This window comes from Chrysemys picta, chromosome 14, assembly GCF_011386835.1.
Source record: "Chrysemys picta bellii isolate R12L10 chromosome 14, ASM1138683v2, whole genome shotgun sequence".
NCBI lineage: Eukaryota > Metazoa > Chordata > Testudines > Emydidae > Chrysemys > Chrysemys picta.
In genome coordinates, this window is record NC_088804.1 from 40712171 (window position 1) to 40733514 (window position 21344).

Genomic DNA, 21344 nt, shown 5'->3' on the forward strand with positions numbered 1-21344 from the left:
AGGTCTGTGGGGCAGAGCCCTGGGAAGCGAGGGAAGAGATGCGCACCCCAAGCTCATCCTTTGGCCAGTCACCGCTTTCTCTCCCTCCAGCGCTGGCTCGGTTTGACCAGACGCCTTGAGGGGCAGATGAGTAAGCAGGTGGGGGGGCCGATTCCTGGTTTAACGTCCTATAACCCAGCTCACCGCACTCCACCCCTGCCCCGCCCTGCGTTGTACCTGGAAAGAGGCGATAGGAACTGCAGGGCCCACGCGCCAGGCCTCTGGGAGCTGCAGCATGGCCGCCCGTGACAAGCAGCGTTTAATAAACCCGACACATTGCTCGACTAACAAAGCGGGGAAGGTAGAGTCATAAACCGAACCACCCTGGCAACCACAATTGCTTTGCAGTTCCCCAGTAGCTAATTAGGGACCTGATGAGGGCGAGAGTGGAGGAACCTGCCAGCGGTTCCCCCAGGGAAGGTGGGGGAGGCATGGCCGTGGTGCTAAGGCAGCACCTGCAGCCTGGGTGGCCCAGACTGAACTCTGGCACATTCTGCGACCACCTGTGACTGGAGGCTGCGTTCGCTGCTCCCTCCACTGGCCCTGGCTGCTAGGGCAGAGTCTGCAGCTTCCCTCCACCCTGCTGCTTTGGGCCCTTTGCCTGGGCCCCGTTCTCCTCTCTGGCTCTCCTTTCCCAGAGCCCCATTCTCCTCTCGGGCCGGTGGGAGTCGGCGTCACTCGGCTGCGGTCAGTGGTGTTCCAGTGGCAAAGGCAAGGGGAGGGAGGAGAGCAGCTCTTTCTTCTCCTCTGGTGACTGGCAGGTGCTGATCTCTAGGGTTCCAGCCTTGCCCTCCTTACATGGGAATGGCCATGCTGGGTCAGCCCAAGGGTTCCCCTAGCCCAGTGCCAGCCGCCTAGGGAATGAACAGAACGGGGCAATTTACTGAGTGCTTGTTGTCCACTCCCAGCTTCTGGGTTAGGGACACCCAGAGCATGGGGTTGTGTCCCTGACCATCTTGGCTACTAGCCATTGATGGACCTAAGTTCATAGAGGATATCTAATTCTTTCGTGAACCCCGTTATAGTTTTGGCCTTCACAACATCCCCTGGCAAGGAGTTCCACAGGTTCACTGTGCGTTGTGTGAAGAGGTACTGCCTTTTGTCTGTTTTAAACCAGCTGCCTGTTAATTTCATTGGGTGACCCCTGTTTTTTGTGTTATGTGAAGTAGTAAATAACACTTCCTTATTCACTTTCTCCACACCAGGCATGATTATATAGACCTCTGTCATATCCCCCCTTAGTCGTCTCTTTTCTGAGCTAACAGTCCCAGCCTTTTTCATCTCTCCTCCTATGGAAGCTGTTCCAGACCCCGCATCACTTTTGTTGCCCTTCTCAGTACCTTTTTCCACTCTAGGATCTGTTGTGAGAGAGGGCGACTAGACCTGCACGCCGCATTCCAGGTGTGGGCAGACCAAGGATCTATATAGTGGCATTCTGCTACTGCCTGTGTTCTCTCTCCCTGGACGCGGGGGCTGCATTGCTGCCTCATGGGTGCTCAGAGGTGCAAACGCATCTCAGCTTGCCAAGCGCTGCAGGGAAACGAGATAGTAAAACATGGGCTGAACTGGGAGCACCCAGGTTGTTTCCAAATTGCCTTTAGTGAATCAATCTCTCTCTCACACACCCCTCCCGCCCTCCTTCTCTGGGTGCTGGCATCTTACAGGAGGCTGAGAAAGGGAAATCCTGCCTTGTGGTGGGGAACAGATCCCCCTTGGGAATGGGGGAGGCTCAGAGAGGGAGATTTTCAGGTGCCCCGTGCTGGGGCTGTGTTGACTGACAGTCCCAGCTAGACAACGGGTCCTTGGCGTATGGGAAACGAGTCACGCTGAGTCCAGGTCCTAGCTGACAGATGCCCTCCACTGGCAAGAAACACAACCCCTCTTCACCCCCTCCTTGGCTTCCTGGCCAAGGGCATGCAGGCTGAGTTGCCCTCCCCTATCCAGGTAGCTGCTGTGGGCAGGGTTTGCCATGCCCCTTAGGGCTGGCCCGTGGAGGAGCTGGCTCAGATATTTGCCCCTGGGCAGACAGGATTTGCTCCCCCAGGCGGTCGCATGGAGCAAGAGTAGCCATCGGCCCCTGCAGGGCTCTGGCCCTGTCTAGGTCCAACACGCTCTGATGAGCAACGTGTTGCGTTCGTAACTAGGGCGGCTGTCCTAAGGGCAGAGAGCGAGCAGGGGAAGAGAGGAGGTCGCCGAGTCTATTCATGAAAAAGACAATGCGAGAGGAAAGAGCGACTCGGCTCGCAGCTTCTATTCACGCGCCTCACACTTCACTCCTCTGGAGCCTGGGGATAACGGACACGCGCACTGCTGGTGTTGTGACGCTGCAGGAGAACCTGGGCTAGCCGCCGGGGGAGGAGCGCAGGTTCTGGGCTGGCTGGGGCGTTAGAGGGAAGTGGCAGGAGCTGGAACACAGGGCTGTCGGCGGGAGCAGAGGACACTGAGAGGATGATAGGGGGAGCTGGTGAAGGCCCAGGAGAGCAGGCAGTGATTTGCCCCAGAGCCCATCCCATCCCCGCCTGTGCTCAGCTCCTGCTCCCTGCGGGGGGTGCCAATGTCTGGGAAGCCCTGCTACCCAGCTCCCCACATCACCTGGCTCCAGCAACGCCTCTGCCCCACATTCCCAACGGCTCCCCTGTCAGCTCCCACCTGCAGCGTCCCTGGCTCCCACCGCTGGCACCAGCAGCTACCACCTTGGCGGACGTGGGGCGGAAAAGGGACTGGCAGAAGCCCTGAAACGCTGTTCCAGCTCCTAAAAGAAGCACTGGAACGGTGTAGGGGAGTGTTCTGGCACAACATGAGCGCAGCCTGTCGCCAGGGGGAAGGGGGCTGCGCCCTGGCAGATTTCTCTCTTCGCGGCTGTTGGGAAGTTCTGAGCAACCCTGGGAGGAGGATAGCGCGAGAGTAGGTTTGTCACTAGTCAGCTGACACCACTGCGTGGATCTGCTTTGTGATGGGAAACGGGGCTGCTTTCGTGTGGGGAGGGAGTGTGCGTGTGACAGTGCAGAGGTGAATCTTCAAACTCAGCCCTTTGAGTAGCAAGACAAATTCAGCTGCACGAGGGACTGGGAGTTCCTGCGCTGTTAGGTGTCGGAGCTCCCTGGCCTCTGCTGCTGGCTGACTGGTGGTGCTGGGGGCAGGACTCTGTTCCCTTCCAATGCCTGAAAGCATTGGCACCCCGTCACGTCACAGGGAAAGTGAGGCATGATTTGCCTAGGCCCTGAGAGGGAAACGGGGTCAAAGCCAGGGCTAGAATTCCTAGGGAACTGCCGGAGTGGTTCTGCCCTCTGGTCTGTCTAGTCCAGGATCCTGACTCCGACGGTGGCCTGTACCTGATGCTTCAATTCAGTGGGAGGGGCAAGATCCCCTGTACTGGGTATTATGGGATAAGCTGCCTGCCCCCAAAGAGCTAGTGGTTGGGTTAAGCCCTGAAGCAGGAGGGTTAGCTCCTTTCCCAAGCACTCGGTTTGTTCAAAATCTGTATTATTGCCCCTCGGCTGTTCTTGCTGTCCAGTCCTTTTTTTAAATCCCACTAACCTCTTGGCTTCCAGGAAACCTTGTGGCAATGGGTTCCACAGGCTAATCCGGCCTTGTGCGCAAAAGTATTTCCTTTCTAGCCTCCTTAAACGTGCTACCCTTCCCTGTCATTGAACGTCCCCCAGCTCTCATGTTGAGAAGCTCTTCCTGGCTCCAGGAAAACTCGCCTCTTCCCTTCAGTCCTTTTGGCCTCTCTAGCTAAGCAGGTTCAACGAGCATCTCTCATCCATTTCCAGCGTGTGTAGAGAAGGCTAGGACTGGCCCAGATCAAAGCCTGGGCTCCTAACCCCCAGGCACTTTGCAGGGGCGGAGGGAGGTGTTGGAGTCTCAAAACAGCTCAAATACTGCAGACGTTTTGTACATCTCTATGATGGGCCCAGCCAGAACCGCCCTGTGCTAGGGGCTGCTCATCGCTCCGTGTTCTAGGCCGTGAGCAGATACATAACGAACAAGAGGGAGAGAATTTCCGAATGAACGATTTATTCTCCGAGAATGTTACAAGTAATGTACAACGGGAGGCCAATGCCTTCTGCTTTTGTGCTTGCTTTGCCCAGGTTTCTTAGCCTCCCGGAGCCACGGCTGGGGCTGAAACCCAAGATCTAGCTACCTTCCAGCATTTCCCCCCATCCAGCTAGTGCAGCCGTAGTGTTATTTATTCAGGACACCTCCCGCGCCAGAACCCAGCTCAGGGCTACGTCGCCCCAGCCCAGCCCCCACATGGAGCAATTCTCTGCTGTTCAGCGCGAAGGGGAGGGAGCCCCACAGCAGGAAGTTGTAGACTGAGTAAACTGGGATCTGCAACTAGCCAGCGGAGACCAGGCCTCGGGTTATACTCACCCCTACAATGGCTTCTCGGGGGGCCGAGCAAGCCGGTGAAAAACAGAAATACAAATACCCATAAACACAAAGGCTTGAAATACAAAGGGCCACAGGTTCTGCAAATCCAGGCGTGAATTAAAACAACAGCTACCTGGGTTTATGCTGAGCTATACAGACTCACGTGGATACAAACCTCAGCCCCTGGGTGGGGCAGTCCGGGGCTCTGTATTCATGCTACAGAGGGCACAGCACATCCTGCTCGCAGGCCCGTGCTTTGGTCAGAAATAAATCTGGAGCTAGGCCAGGACCAGAGCATCTAGGAATTCTGCAGGGGTTTGAGATGGGGGCTGGTTCCCGATTTTGCAACTGGTCCCCTGTTTATAATGGGCTGAACCAGAACTCTGGATCCAAATACGCCCGATCTTTGCATCCAGATTCAAAATTCACGGCTGCAGCCCATGTCTAGTAAAACCAGATCAATAATACAGGCAGGCAGTATGTATGTGGGGGTAAAGTCTATCTAGTCTAGCTCCCCTTCCTTCCCCACTCGCGGGCCCAGGACAACTTAAACTCCAGTCCCAGCGTTAGCTGCCCTCGTCTCTCCCCAGTTCTCACCTCCGGTCCGAGGAGGGAGGTACAGCTCTGCAAGCAGCACTTAGCTCCCCGGGACTGCCGGTAACCCCGGCTAAGAACAAACGGGCCACCAAGCCAACGCTGCCCGAGTCGGCAACCTTTGGTCCTTAGATCTCTTAGACCTTAGATCTCTGGGGCAGGAGATTCTCCTTCTGGTGGTTTTGCCATCATTTACGAGCCAGTGGAGATGATTCTCTAGTGCACTCATTGATCTGGAAAATGCCAGCATTCAAAGGGTTAAATAGCAAGCGCCCCTCTCTCTTTGTATTTATTTCTGTGCAATGCTCAATGATCTCCTATGAGGCCCCGTGAAACCTGCAGCTGCCTTGCGGGGGGCGTTGATGTTGGCTGCGACACATTATCTGGTGAGCAGAGCCCTAGTTGGTAGGGTACTGGGCTGTTTGCTGCCTTGTGATGTTATCCATAGCCAGTCTGCATCCGATGAAGTGGGCTGTAGTCCACGAAAGCTTATGCTCTAATAAATTTGTTAGTCTCTAAGGTGCCACAAGTACTCCTGTTCTTTTTGCAGATACAGACTAACACGGCTGCTACTCTGAAACCTGTCTCTTTTTGAATCTTAAGTTCTTCACCTTAATGACTTCATGTGGCGGTGAGTTCCACAGTCACTGTGAGAAAGGGGATTTCCTTTTATCCGTTTTGAATTTCCCACCTTTCAGTTTCATTGGGTGTCTCCTTGTTTCTGTATTATGAGACAGGGAGAACAGAAATTCCTCATCTACCGCCTCTGGCGCACCGCTGCCAGTTTAACCGCCTGCTGTCTGTGGCGTTGTGTGGATTTTTTTTCCCCATCCAGTGTCAGGGCTTCCTCCAAGGCTGGAAACAGGAACCAAGCCCAACTGATGAGCTCAGAGACGCAGTGGCTCTCAAATTTGTATAGCTCTTCTGACAGTGCCACAGCCTAGAGGTGCTGGCAAACCCTCGGGAAAACAAGAGCGTCTATTTCGAGATCTGTGATCCCTGCCTGGGGCTGGCTGCCTCACCACCAGGCTGCAGGGGTGGGAACCAAGCCACGTCAGAGTGTCTAGGCACAAAGTGGGGGCTGGTTTGATTCCCCCTGGATCACCTCAGTGCTGGCCCCCTCAGTCTCTGTGCGCCCTGGACTTTCCCTCACCCACATGTGCTCTGTGAGAGCCAGCGCTGGACATCAATGCAGATCGGATCTGGATTTTGAGCCCAGCGTCCCCCAACCAGCCTCCCCTGTTCATGGGGCGCGTCTATATACGGAGACGGGGGAGCCATGGAGCTGGGGAGGGAGAGGTCTACACCACACTGAAGTACAGCTCGTCCCCGTTGTCTGCCTTGCTCCGTGGTGGTGGCTGCTGTCGCTTGGGGAGAGCCGTGTTGCTCGCTGTTGGGGGCTGTTTATCTTCCTTGTGGTCCAGGGGCTGGGAGGTGGGCGGCAGGGGCTCCCTCGCCAGGCTGTAGCTGGCCGTGGCCATGTACAGGCTGCGGGGCGGCGGCTCCCCCCCGCACTTGCACAGCCGCTTGAAGGCGGCCCGGAACTTCTGGGACATGAGGTTGTAGATGACGGGGTTGATGGCGCTGTTGGCGTAGACGCAGAGCCGGCAGAAGAGGACGAACCATGGGTTCAGGAAGGGGTTGTCCATGAAGGAGTTCACCAGCACCAGCGTCCGGTAGGGCATCCAGAGCAGGGCGAAAAGGATCACCACCACCGCCAGCATCTTGGTGACCTGCAGAGGGGACACGGTGGGGAGGCCTAGAGGGTCGCCATGGGGACAATTCGCCTCCCATGGAGACCAACTCCCAGACCCCAGTCTCACCACAAAGCCCGTGGGCCGGCAGCCCCAGCCCAGTTGACTCGCTGCAGCTGAAGCACTGTCTGGGCAGGTCCCCGTAGTCACAGTCACCAGGGTCAGGCCTGGAGCCACGTCACACCCTCTCCCACCCAGCCCGTGGCTATCGGGCCAGCAGGGCCTGCTGGCTCAAAGCTGTGGGGGCAGGGAAGGACAGGGGTGGGATTCAACGTCTTCCCCTGGCTTCGTGTTGCCTGGGGATCTGCGGGAGCAGGGCCGCGAGCTTTGCACTGACTGCTTGGCACCCGGCTTGCTGTCTGCACCCGGCGCTCCTGCTTTCACAGAGCCGCGAGGTGGGAACCCAGCCAGGCATCCCCGGGCATCCCTGAATGTCCCCGTGCCAAGGCATGGGGGCCCTGCCTGAATCCTGCAGGCTGAGCAAGCTGCCTCCTCCGGTCTCCCACAGGTTCACAGCAGGGAGGAATTAAGCAGGGCTGGAAACTGACAGCCCCTGGGAGCTCTCTGGAGGCAGCTGGGAGGGAGCCCCGCCCCCCCCAGCCAGTGACCAGAGGGCTGGGCTATAATCAGAGCTTGGCTGGGGGGGCTGGGGGGTGTCTCACCTAGAGTGGGGAAGCAGACCTGCCAGCGGCACCAGCACCATCGCTAGGACAGAGCAGCACTGCCTCCAGGATAGGCAGCTCCGGGACTGGATCGGACCGGACAGGAGCACTGGGGCGGGGGGTGGATTGGCTGAAGTGTCTTTTGACGCTATGAGCTACTGAAATCAGCCCGACACAGGGAGGGCCAAGCGAAGGCTGGTTTTCTGTGGCTCGCTCCCAGACAGCCACAGGTTCTACTCCCAGGGTAGCTCTGCAGGCGTTAGGGCAGGGGAGGGCAAACTATGGCCCACGGGATTGCCAGCCCCGTGGAGCTGCGAGGCTAAGGCAGGCTCCCTGCCTGCCCTGGCCCCCGCGCCGCTCCCTGAAGCGGCCAGCACCACGTCCCTGTGGCCTCTGGGTGGGGCAGAGGGCTCCATGTGCTGCCCTTGCCTGCAGGCACTGCCCCCCGCAGCTCCCATTGGCCGGGAACAGGAACCACAGCCAATGGGAGCTTTGGGGGAGGTACCCACAGGTGAGGGCAGTGCGCGGTGTAGCCCACTGCCCCACCCCACCTCCAGGAGCCACTGCCGGACATGCTGGCCACTTCTGGGACCAGCGCAGGGACAGGGCAGGTAGGGAGCCTGCCTTGGCCCCGCTGCACACCACTGCCACCCCAGAGCTGCTTGAAGTAGGTGGCACCGGGCCAGAGCCCACACCCCGAAAAACCCCTCCCACCCAGATGTGGCCCTTGGGCCAAATAGTTTGCCGACCCCTGCATGAGGGGCTGGACGGAGCAGAGTTGTGGTCTGGGGGTCAGTGATCCCCTGAAAATCCATCTTTCCCCGAGCACGTGCTGGGCGAAACCTAGCTAAGAGCCCGGCAGCCCCCAGCCTGACTGCCCGGCGCAGCCAGGACCAAGCCAAATCAGCGAGAGCCGGTAGCACACGGGAGCCAATGCCAATCTCATGGCCCCTGCTTCTCACAGCCCCTTGTTTCCTCGGCTTCTCTTCTCCCCGTTGAGCGCCTGGGAAATGGAGTGTTCAGGGAGGTGAAGGGTTAATATCCAGGGCTGGTGTGTGGGCAGGATCTGGTCCAGGGTCCCCACCCTCACCCCCGCTTTGCCAGAATGATCCACATTCCTGAGCTGCAGCACTCTTTATTAGTCGAGTCCCCGAAACCCACCCTACCCAACATTCCCACCACCCCTAAACTCCTGCCTGTGCCCCTCAATCCTGCCCTGGAGCCCCCTGCTAGCCCAGCCCTGGGCTTCCCCCACCACCACCACAGCTTTGCCAATTCTCCTCAGTCCTGATCTACAGCCCCTGCTAGCCCAGCCCTGGGCTTCCCCCCCACAGCTTTGCCAATGCCCCTCAGTCCTGATCTGCAGCCCCCTGCTAGCCCAGCCCTGGGATTCCCCCACCACCACCACAGCTTTGCCAATGCCCCTCAGTCCTGATCTACAGCCCCTGCTAGCCCAGCCCTGGGCTCCCCCCCCACAGCTTTGCCGGTGCCCTTCAGTCCTGCCCTGCAGCCCCCTGCTCGCCCAGCCCTGGGCTCCTCCGTCTCTCCCACACATGCTTTTGCTAGTGCATTTGTGTCCTGATTTATAAAAATCCTCCAATCATCTGCTTCCCTAGAACAAGTCTATGAGGTGCCGGTTTATTTCAGCCCTTTTTCGCAACATCCCCCATGGCCCTAATGTTATTCATGGGCTCCAGAAAGACAATCCCATCTCGGAGAATGATTAAATCCCTGTGGCACACCGGCCTGGATTCGCTCACTATTCATTGTGTCGGGCCCGAATAATTTCCTGTCGGCCGCAGTTAGGTTATCAGAGATGCGCGTCTCCCATTAGCAGTTCTGATGGCTTATTTATACTGAGTGGCATCACAGGGGAGGGAGAGAGAGCAGAGCAGAGCCCACATGTGGGGTTCGAAACAGAACTGGAGAAGTTCATGGAGGATAGAGCCATCAATGGCTATTAGCCAGGATGGGCAGGGACACAGCGCCATATTCTGCATCTCCCCAGCCTCTGACTGTCAGAAGCTGGGACTGGACGACAGAGGATGCATCACACGATTGTTGCCCTGTTCTGGTCATTCCCTCTGAAGCACCTGGCACTGGCCACTGTTGGAAGACAGGACACTGGGCTAGATGGACCATTGCTCTGAGCCAGTCTGGCCATTCTTATGTGGAACATCTGTGTCTTCTGCTGAGGTGGTGACAGCCCCTCCCCACAGTACGTTCTTAGTAGGAAGGACTGTTCTGTATTCCTGGCTCTGACGTTGTCCAGTGGCGGCCCCTAGACATAGCCACAGGGTTGGTTGGTATGTGAGAACATCTGAGGTGATTCCCCCCACCGGGCATCCTGCTATGTCAGGCCATATGCTGTGGGACCAGAGCTGGCCGGGGAAGACCACGTTGAGAACAGACCCAGCAGGGCTGGCTTTGTGTAGCCCACAGGGAAGGAGCCCTCTGGGGTCCTCCGGGGCCTTGCAAACTCCAGCGTTCCCCAGCACTTTCTGATTGTTGGTAGGTGAGGACCCGAGTCCTGATCCTGCCACCCTGAGCACCCAGGACTGCTCAGGGACTTCCAGGCAGGTTCAGGACTCTAGCACGGAATCGCCGGCTGATTTTAAAGCAGGGCTCATGATCAGACATCGGACGCAGGCGCAACCACCCAGGGCAGCTGACTCTGCTCCCCTCACCCTCTGAATCGACACCTGCCTGTGCTACTGACAAGCAGCCTTCAGTCCCAGCTGCACAGGGTGAGAGCTGGATCCCAGTGGCCCGTGTCTGGTGGGGGCCGCTCACTAGCTAGGTGGTGACTCCAGCATCTCTGGCTGGGGGTGATGACGGTGAAGCAGGGTGCTCTGTCACTGGGCTGGGCTTGCAGCATTGAAAAACACCCACTCCTTTGCTTTGTCACCTGCGTTCGACCGATCTGGTCATCGCTGTGGACGAAGAACTGTCGAGGTTCAGCCCGTCATTGACAGGGGCCCTTTGCGTCTGTGTAGCAATGCAGGCAAGGACAAAAGCAGCAGGCTCAGGGCAAAACATGGGGGTTTGTCAAAGTTGCTTCTTTGCCAGAAGAAGAGTTGCTTCTAAAGCCGCTCGTGGGGCTTTCGTTCCCCCCAAGGCACCTGGGAGCCTGTAACTTGATTTTTAAGCACACTAAGTGCGTAGCTCGTGTGCATCAGATAATTGCACGTGCAAATGCTCATAGCCTCTTGTGCATGGAGTCACTGGATCTGTCTGTGCAATTGTGTCAGCAAAGCAGCATGCAAATGTGCAACTCACTTTCTTGGGCAATTGCACGTTTAAAAATCAACCCCTGAATATGCAGCTCCGGGCACTGGAAAATGGGCCCTAGCAGGGATGGAAAATCCATTAACTGCCTCCTGGAGGTGGGGAAGGCAAAAGCCATGGAGGCGTCTCTGAAGGGTGCTAGCACCCAGGAGGGAGAACCAATTAGGGCAGGGGTTGGCAACCTTTCAGAAATGGTTTGCCAAGTCTTCATTTATTCATTCTAATTTAAGGTTTCGCGTGCCAGTGATACATCTTAATGTTTTTAGAAGGTCTCTTTCTGTAAGTCTATAATATAACTAAACTATTGTTGTATGTAAAGTAAATAAAGATTTTACAATGTTTAAGAAGCTTCACCCTGTCAAGCTTCGGCCTGTCAGACACACACACACACACACACACACACACACACACACACACACACACACACACACACACACACACACACACACACACACCCCGGCCTGTCAGACACACACACACTCACCTCCCTCCTAAGTTTAAATGCAGAAGAGAAGCATTTGTTCAGTTGGGCCCTTTGGCTGGGCTGCACTGGGCCGTCCGGGAACTGGCCAGGCTGTCCCTGGAGGCGGTGGTATTTGACCCAGGATTTACTGGGAAGCTGTCCCAAGTCAGATTTACAGCCCCCTCCATGCCACAGCAGCAGCACCAGGCCCAGAGGTAAGTTTCTGGCCAGTCTGCTGGCTCTGAGCAGAGTGCAGTTCAGTGGGTGGTGGCCAGAGGGGGTGGAGTGTGGATGTGGGTGTGGGTGTGTGTCAGGGCACCAGTGTAAATCAAGTCATGTCATTAACTTCACCAAGGGCTTGACCCTGCGTGCCTATGCCAAGGGAGGCTGGGGTGATGGGCAGAGTCTAAACCAAGGGTCCTGTGGTCACTAAACCATGGTCCTGTGTCCTGTGGTCACTAGGGCAGAGGTCCACAAAACTGTGGGGCGAGCCCCCCAGGGGGCACGGAGGGGCCCAGGCCAGTCCCCATGGGTGAGGAGGGAGGGAATGCCACCCAGCTCTGCTCCTGGCCCCAGCCCCAGCTGCTGGTCCGGCTGCCAGGCCATGTCGCTCCCGGCCTTACCCCCAGCTCTGGCCCCAGTCTCGACCTCCTTACCTCTGTCTGCATCTCTCCTCCCCGGCCCAGTTCTGGGGGCCATGAGGTAAAGGGGGAGCATGAGGTAAAAAGTTTGAGGGCTACTGCACTAGGACCCAGCTGTTCCCCAGAGCAGGGGATGCCACGTTTCCACTCCTGCCTCCTTTATCCCAGCACTTGCCATCTTCCCCTTTGGTCCCCCGACAGTCTGACACTCGGCCACCTGCCTGTAATGTCCCCCTGGCTTAATACCCACACCTGTCTGCCTCCAGGTCCCTGGACATGGGGGTGGGGAAGGCTGAGCCGTGGTGGCATTAGGAGGATGCTGTCAGACACAGGACAGTTGCTGGGAGTTTGCCCCATTACCTGCCCCCACCCCATGTCCAGCCCCTCAGAGCCCATCACTGTCACCAATGTAAAGCGAGATGTGCCCCCTCCTTCATCCCCAGGGCTCAGCATGCGGTGTGGGGCATGCACTTTGCCTGGGGAGTTGGAAATTCCCCCCGTGCAGGGCCCAGCATAAGGCCAATGCCTGTCGCTTAAGGAGAGCAGAGTCCGGCACCAGACTGGGAGGCCTTGTGCTGGGCTCCTCCAGAGGGCTGCTCTTCCCCCTGAGAGTCCGGTTCCCCTCCTGTGGCTGCTGTGCTCAACTAGACGCTCCGGGGTGGCTGGGCATGTCCGTCAGCATGGAGGGCGCCTCCCAGCCATCTCAGCCTGGCAGTACTGAGCAGTGTTTTCCTTCTTTAAATAAAGATGCTCAGGTCACCTTTCCAGGGGGCCACCACCCCACAGTTTGCTAGAGCATCCATTTTGCATGCACACCGTGTGGTTTTCCCCAGGCAGCATTTACCAGGCGTGGGTCAGGAGGCCCTGCTGTGAACCTGGCTACGCTCGCTGGGCACAGAGCCACTGGGGAGATCTCCATACCTGCTTCCGGGAGGACAGAGCCCCTCTGGTCCTGGAGCGGCTGCTGGGCTTGCTCTCCCGTGTGTCCACTCCGTTCTTCTCCTTCCCGCTCCTCTCTCTCCAGGGCTCAGCGGTGGCCTCAGCTTGGTCGGGGATGGGGCTGGCGAAGAGGATTCTCCCGATCAGCCCGTACAGCATGGTGGCCACAAACAAGGGGGTGACAAAGAAGAGGGCAAAGTCGAGCAGGTAGATGGGCAGGTAGAGGTTGCGGGAGACTTTGTAGCCACACTCCAGGTGCTGGCTCTTGTTGACATTGATGTCCACCAGGAAGAACCAGAGCATGCAGTAGATGGAGGTGCAGATCCAAACGAAGGCAATGATGCGCTTGGCCCGGGATACCGTGCACATGGTGTGGGCGCGCATTGGGTGGCAAATGGCGATGTACCTGGGGACAGGAAGGATAGAGCCATGACACTGGCCAGGAGAAAAGGGCTAGGCAGGCAAGGTGGGACAGAGACGACTCGTGGCAGGCAGGAAGGGGACACAGAGGCCTTCTACAGCAGACTCAGCTGGTGCCATCTGCATGTTCACACTGGTCCTCAGAGACTTGAACACTACAAGCTAGAGCGGCAGCATGGGCTAGCAGACAGGGCACTGGACTGGGAGTCAGGAGATTCCTGGCTCTGCCGGCGGACCTCAGGCAAGTCATTTACTTGGAGGGCTCCTTTGCCTGTCTTGTTTATTTTGCATCACCGGTGCTGGAAGTGGGGGGACCAAGGGGGCTATGCCCTTCCCACACACACACACACTTTTGACAAAAGAAACATAACTGCAGAATTCCCCCCACCAGCAGAATTTCCCCCCTCCCTCCCGAAGAATGGATTCTGCCTGGGAGGTGCTGCAATTACACTTTTCACCCACCAGGGGCTGCTGTGGGCACCAGAAGAGAGGGCAGCTGGCGGAGCAGACAGCCACAGAAAGGGAGGGGGCCCTTTGGCCTTGCCCCCCCCCCCCTTCTACGATGGTTCCAGTCCCTTGTTTTGAATATAAGCTCTTTGGGGGAGGGACCTGTCTCTTACTATGTACTTTTCTTAGAGCACCCAGCACCATGCCCCCCCACCCCCGATCTAGGGCCGAGCCTCTAGGCACTACTGCTATACAAATACCAGAGACGTCCCTTTTAGCTGCTGGAGCCATTTAAAGGTGTGCTAAATGAAGTGGGGGGTAGCTCCCTTTTATGGACACCCAACCAGCCAGTTAGCTATAAAGTCCTTCTTGGTGGCTGTTTTCTGCTTGCTTTACCCTGTAAAGGGTTAACAAAGTTCCCCAGGTAAAGGAAAGGGAGTGAGCACCTGACCAAAAGAGCCAATGGGAAGTCTAGAACTTTTTAAAATGGGGGGGAAAGCTGTCCCTTTGTGTGTCAGTTGTTCTCTCTGGGCTGAAGAGACAGGGGCAGTAGGAATGCTGTGTAAAGTTTGAACCAGGTATGAAAAATTATCTTCCATGCCTAGAAGGATTCATTGGGACAGGGAATGTTTAGATAGATGTGATCAGGTTTATTTCTTTATTTTAGCTTGTGGATTCCTCTGTGCTAAACTCAGGTATTTTTGTTTTTCTTCTGTAACCTTAAGCTGGACCCCAAGGAGCCATTTCTGGTGTTTAACTCCTTTTCAGTTGCTTTATAAAATCTAGCAATAGCCTGATTTTCCAGATGTGTTTCCTTTCTTTCTTTTTAATAAAATTAACCTTTTTTAAAAACCGGATTGGTTTTGTGTCTTAAAAGGTTTGTGCATGTTTTTCAATCAGCTGGTGGTAACAGCTGGGCTTCCCTCTTGTTTGTTTTCTTTCTCAGCTTCCCTGAGGGAGGGGTGGAAAAGCCGAGGGGGCTCAGGGAAAACTTCCCAATTGAGTTTTTCCAGGATTTGCAAGAGGCAGGTTTTTCCCTTGGGTGGTGGCAGCGTTTACCAAATCAAAGTCAGAGAAAAGTTGTTACCTTGGGAGTTTAATACAAGCCTGGAGTGGCCAGTATTAATTTTTAGAATCCTTGACAAAAGGTTTACAGCTGGACTTTTCCGCCCCCCTCGGCCCATTGGAAAGAGCTCCCTGAAATGCCCCGCTGCACCATTTGAATCACGTTCAGCTACAAAATAACGAAGGCAATGGGCAGAGCACAGGGCTGCTGGGGGAAGGTTTCCTTGGCACTTATTAAAAAGCGATCTATACGCTGAACTTTCCTAACCAGGACCTGGCAGCTGTGTGAGGAGAGCAAGGCTGATTTGGAGTGGGGCTAACTCCAGCCCCGGGGGGGGAGGGGTGGGGAGGTCTGGCCTTTTGTGTGCTAACTCCTGCTTGTGCATGCTCTCTCTCATGCCAGCCTGCCCGTTCTGGCACTGTGCTCCGGGCAGTCGGATTTGCGTGCACGAAACCCATGCGTCCCAATGAGCAAAGAAAGAGCCTAGCCATTGGGACGGGGGCACCGTTCAGTGTCTAGTGACTGATTCCCCTTTGACCCGGGCTGGGAATGACTAGAGTTGCTACCACTCACTCGTGGGTGAGCAGCCTTTGAGAGGCCGGGGTGAACTGGGTCTAGTTAACATTAGTGCTAACTGTCTCCCTTCCAGGGTGTCTCACCAGAGAGGCCAAGAACTGAATAGGCACCAGAGACAGAACTACTGTCACATCCCTAGAGGGGGTCTGTCTGCATGAGGGTGGGGAGTGGCTTAGGGGAAGCTTGCCCTGCCTTGCGGGCAGAGGGCTCTGGCCCCCAGGGCTGCCAATCTAGCACCAAGAGCAAAGGGGCAGGCCGCGTCCTCTCCCACCTCTCCACGGTGAAGGCCGTGATGGAGCAGGAGGAGACGTTGATGCCCAGATACTGGAAGTAGGTTATCCCAAGGCAGCCAGCATGCCCATAGATCCACATCCCCGCCAGGCTGTCCGAGATGTTGGGCAAGCCAGCAGCCACCAGGACCATCAGATCGGCCACTGCCAGGCTAACCAGGTAGCAGTTGGTGGGCGTCTTCATCTCCCGGGTGGTGAGGACCACCAGCACCACCATGATGTTGCCCACAATCCCCACCCCGCAGATCACCAGCACCAGGAAGACCGAGATGGCTTTGTATTCGATCACGTCGAAGACAGCGTCGCTGCTGGCCAGGGAGATGTTTGTGGGGCTGTCGAACTTGCTGCTGTTCTCCATGGCTGCGGGCAGGTAGGAGGCCGGAGCAAGCGCCGCTGCCTTCCCAGGTGCTTCCAGATGGTGCAGCTCTATAGAGAACTGGAAGGGGCAGGTCGGTGTCCCCAGACACCAAGACACGATCTTTGGCCTTCGGCCCCAGCCGGATGCTTGGAGGCTTCGTCAGACCAAACCGGCTCAGCTTCGTTTGCTGCAGGAAAAGCACAGAGGAGAGAAGTGAAGGATTATGCGCCTCATCCCCTGCAAACCACTTCTCCAATTCCCCCACTCCTCCAAGGGCTTAGCCCGGCAAACCTCAAAGGGCGATTGATTTCTCATTAGCTCTGCAGGCATTGACCCAGCCCCTGAGGAGGGCAACACACTGTCTGTTGCCTGTCGTTCTTTATCCAGCATAACCCTGTCCCATGAAGCATGATGAGATCTGAAGCAGCGGGACTGGAAGGCTGTGGGCAACCCAGCGAAAACTGGGGGGGGATGAGGGCTCTAGATCTGTATCCGGTGTTTGTGTCATAGTAGGAAGGGGGCTGAAGGGGCGGGGGAGAGGAGGGCGGAGACATTTGCACATTTAGTTTGGTATGATTTTTATATCCAATGCTTGTTGGAGGGTTACCCTGTTCCTTGGGGCTTGTGGGTAGGTGGTAGGAACATGGGTGGTAAGGCATCTGGTCCATTGCAAAGTACTCCTGAACGGCTCTGTCACGGAGTCCCCGGGCGATGCTCTGGAACTGCTCCCCACAAAGCCAGTCAGGACTTTGGGGAGCCTCCTCTCCCTCGGAGCAGACCGCCTTCAGGGCAAGAAGCTCACACGGCTTCACCTCCTGGGTCTCTCCTGGGAGCATTCAGCATATGCCCCTCCATGCGCTTCCCACAGCGAGTCCGCCCCGGCGGGGTCCTGGGGAAGCCAAAGGGTTCTGCACCCAAACTTCGCAGTCAGACGTGACTCTCAGCCAGCCAGTAAAACAGAGGTTTATTAGATAACAGGAACGTGGTCTAAAACAGAGCTTGTAGGTCCAGCGAACGGGACCCCTCTGCCAGGTCCATTCTGGGGTCCAGCGAGGCAGACCCCCGTCTGCCCTCCCTTCCAGTACCCAGCTAGCTCCAAACTCCAACCCCCGTCCAGCCCCTCCTTCTCTGGGCTTTTTCTTTTTCCCAGGCCGGGAGGTCACCTGATCCCTTTGTTTCCAACACCTTCAGTTGGCACCTTTGCAGAGGAGGGGCCCAGGCCATCAGTTGCTAGGAGACAGAGGGTCGGGCATTTATGTACCCTGGCCCTTTGCTCTGCAGCAACCATACACCCTTATCCCACCACCTAGATACTTAAGAAGTGCATAGGGGAAACAGGAAAACATTAAGAACAGTCCCACTTCGTCACAAGCTCAACTCCTGCTTTTCCTTCAAATCTCTTAAATCACACCCTTCTTCCACTTCAGCTGCGGCTTTTAATTTGATTCCATCATAGGGGGATGATAAGGCCTTTTTTATCAGTCAGACAAAATCAAGAGTTTGCTCCTTGAAGTTTTGCACCAGCGTGGCTGCAGAGTATAACCGAGAGCTTTGCTGGCCCCGTGTTGTTCCTTTTCGGTTTCATGTTTAGTCCCTGCTATTCTCGTGTGTGTCTTGGGTTATGTTGCAGTGTCTTTTCATCTCAGGGCGGCCTGGTACACTACCGGGTTAGGGCGACGTAAGCTGCCTTGCGTCGACCTACCTGCAGAAGTGTCTTCACTGAAATTGGGCTCCCGCTGCTGTACGTGCCTCTCTATGCCGATTTAGCAACCCCAGCTCCCCAAGCAGCATAGAGACATGGTCAATGTAGTTAGCTCGCCAGTGTCAGTGTAGATGCTGCATTGCTTATGTCGACTGCTACTAGCTTTCAGGCGCCTTCCCACATGGACAGTACAATGGACACAAGCGCTCCTGGTGAGGACATGCACCCCCAAAACAAGGAGCCACGTGCACACGCAATTTGATAATTGCGGAGGCCGTATGTAGGGTAGACGTGGCCTCAAAAATAGCCAATCTTGCAGGTTTGCCCCAGTAGCTATATTCATTCTTCCTGATGCCTTTGTCATGATTATGTGCGTACTCTTTCGGAGCCCCTCTGAAAAATGATTCGGAAATTTGGGAAGCCAGTAACATGATGCTTCCAGAGGCTGAGGACAGTTTCTGTACGACACGTCTTTACCCTTGTGGAAGCATGACTACTAGCAAAGAATGGCTACAAAACTGCTTTGTTAAATGAAGATTTCAAACATTCGTTAAAAATCCAGACCAACTCTCTTATCCCCAGGAGCTGTTTTCACGTGTTCCCTCTCAAAGGCTGGGTTACTCTGAGGGCGGGGTTGAGAGGGTATGCGTGGGAGTGTGGTTTTTAATTCCTTTTTTCTATTTTGCTAAATGTGCCATGGAATAGGGTAGCCGGCCCATTAACTGGGCTCAGCGCTCCTGTTCTGGGCCATGTGCTCCCAGTTGGGCCAATTAAGAGGGCGGGACAGCACCAGCGGGCTATAAAAGGTCAGACAGGAGTCATACAGGACCAGAGCAGGAGATGAGCAAGGTGGTTCCTGAGAGAAGGCTGAAGGCAAGGAGAGTATCAAGAGCGGTTTGTTGGCTGTCATCCCCAAATCAGACAGCCAGGGCTGAACAGAAGAGTGGGGTTGCACTCTGGAAGATAGGGCTGGGTTGGCTGTCCTGGCTGAAGTGATTCATAGATTCTAAGACTGGAAGGGACCTCGAGAGGTCATCGAGTCCAGTCCCCTGCCCGCATGGCAGGACCAAATACTGTCTAGACCATCCCGGATAGACATGTATCTAACCTACTCTTAAATATCTCCAGAGACGGAGATTCCACAACCTCCCTAGGCAGTTTATTCCAATATTTAACCACCCTGACAGGAACTTTTTCCTAATGTCCAACCTAAACCTCCCTTGATGCAATTTAAGCCCATTGCTTCTTGTTCTATCCTTAGAGGCTAAGATGAACAAGTTTTCTCCCATTTCCTTATGACACCCTTTTAGATACCTGAAAACTGCTATCATGTCCCCTCTCAGTCTTCTCTTTTCCAAACTAAACAAACCCAATTCTTTCAGCCTTCCTTCATAGGTCATGTTCTCTAGACCTTTAATCATTCTGGTTGCTCTTCTCTGGACCCTCTCCAATTTCCCCATATCTTTCTTGAAATGCGGTGCCCAGAACTGGACACAATACTCCAGCGGAGGCCTAACCAGCACAGAGTAGAGAGGAAGAATGACTTCTCGTGTCTTGCTAACAACACACCTGTTAATGCATCCCAGAATCACGTTTGCTTTTTTTGCAACAGCATCACACTGTTGACTCATATTTAGCTTGTGGTCCACTATAACCCCTAGATCCCTTTCTGCCGTACTCCTTCCTAGACAGTCTCTTCCCATTCTGTATGTGTGAAACTGATTGTTCCTTCCTAAGTGGAGCACTTTGCATTTGTCTTTATTAAACTTCATCCTGTTTACCTCAGACCATTTCTCCAATTTGTCCAGATCATTTTGAATTTTGACCCTATCCTCCAAAGCAGTTGCAATCCCTCCCAGTTTGGTATCATCTGCAAACTTAATAAGCGTACTTTCTATGCCAATATCTAAGTCGTTGATGAAGATATTGAACAGAGCCAGTCCCAAAACAGACCCCTGCAGAACCCCAATCATTATACCTTTCCAGCAGGATTGGGAACCATTAATAACTACTCTCTGAGTACGGTTATCCAGCCAGTTATGCATCCACCTTAGTAGCAGCCCCATCTAAGTTGTATTTACCTAGTTTATCGATAAGAATATCATGCGAGACCGTATCAAATGCCTTACTAAAGTCTAGGTATATCACATCCAAGACTGATGGCAGAATACAGTGGGGTGTGGTGAGAACAAAGCTGGGTTTTAAGGACCATGTACACTGGGGTGATCGGGACTCTGTTGTGGGCCTCCTGTTATAACCTCTTTGCACTGATTTTGTTGTTAGCCTCTCTAGTCCATCAATATAGTTTAAGCTTCCATGGAGTTACCGGGGACCCACGAGGGAAACTGAGGCAGGGCAGCCATACGGGGCACTCGGGAGGAGGCCATGTGTTTACATGCCAAATAAGTTGTTAATTCAAAATATTTACTGCTAAAGCATTTGATACACTATTTTAAGAACATTTTGTTTGTATCTACTGCCTCAAACACTAAAATGGCTTGAATGTATGTTTAATTTGTTTTGGGGAGCAGGGCAGAGTGGGGCTGGGGTGACTAGTGCGGTGCCTGATTTCCTAACTTTTATTTTTTTATCTGTCCTTCAAAAACTGTACAAAACTCAGAAGGCCTCTATTACAACTTAAACCAATAGGAGTTAATTTCAGATGAACATAGAAGGCTCTGCAGAAATACATTTCTTTGAGTAAATGGAATAAGGGAAATTGGTATAAAAGTTAGACAGAGTCTTTCAGCTAGGGTCACTCTGCCAGTTTTGAAAGACAAATGTGAAAGGAATTATGTAGGAACAGGACATTTTATTCCTGGTCCAGAAATCAACAGATATAAGTTTAACTATTACATTTATGTAGGTTTTGCAAAAAGTTTGATAAATCTACACGCTCCTTTTGGAGAGTGGATCATGTTTGTTCAGATAACCACTAAAACACAGAACAGAAAGTAAAGGGGTTGAGGAGGAGGGTGGCATATGCCAACCTTCTTATCCCTGTCCTTTAAACCTTAGAAAGCCTTGGCTTGTGTTTTAAGTTTTGTAAAGCCCCTCTGTAAATGATAGGGGATTTTATACTATCCCCTGGAATCTACAGCTTTCTTCATGCGTGTCAGATGGTGAACATGTGAACTATATTTCCAGGTTTTTGTTCATCTGGGGTTGCTTTTGCATGGTGGGCTATTCATTTAAGCAAAGCTCTGCTAAAATTAACAGGCCTCCTTCGAGCTAAAGCCAATCGTGCTAATTTACAATAAACACGAAGAAATGCATTACCTTGAGTAAATGGAATAAGGGAAGTAATAAAAGTTAGGCAGGTATTCATTTAGGGTCTCTGCCAGTTTTCAAGGACAAATCTTATGTAGAAAGAGGCAATTTTTATTTCTGGTCCAGAAATAAAAACAAATCCGGCTAATTGCTAAATTTACATAACTTTTTTGTTAAAAGTTCAATAAAGGAATCTACATGCACGCCCCTTGTGACTGGCATTTTAGCTCTATTTTACATTTTAATATGCTATAGTGACTATTTCTATAGGCAGTAGATTTAGAAAAATCCTGCAGAGTGACTCAGGAAAATGTGATGCAATTTAATATTCTATGATGTGTGATTCTGCAAGACAGCCTGGGGTAAAAGAATGCCTTCTGATTGGCTGAGCCAATGAGGTGTGCTTTGTCCCAACCTCCCGGTACAAGGTTTCCAGTTTCTGCCATTTGGCAAGTAACAGT

The 21344-nt window shown here is 54.2% G+C and overlaps 1 protein-coding gene across 1 annotated transcript; it reads right to left on the reverse strand.

The window, feature by feature from the left end:
- Positions 1–4047: 4047 nt before the first annotated feature.
- Positions 4048–15911, reverse strand: LOC101938107 (thyrotropin-releasing hormone receptor-like). The gene is made up of 3 exons (XM_005292236.5): positions 15535–15911; positions 12737–13160; positions 4048–6740 (listed from the first exon to the last, which is right to left on the reverse strand). Exons 1-3 carry the CDS (start codon positions 15909–15911, stop codon positions 6309–6311), a joined length of 1233 nt encoding a protein of 410 aa, XP_005292293.2. The 3' UTR covers positions 4048–6308.
- Between the last annotated feature and the right edge of the window lie 5433 nt (positions 15912–21344).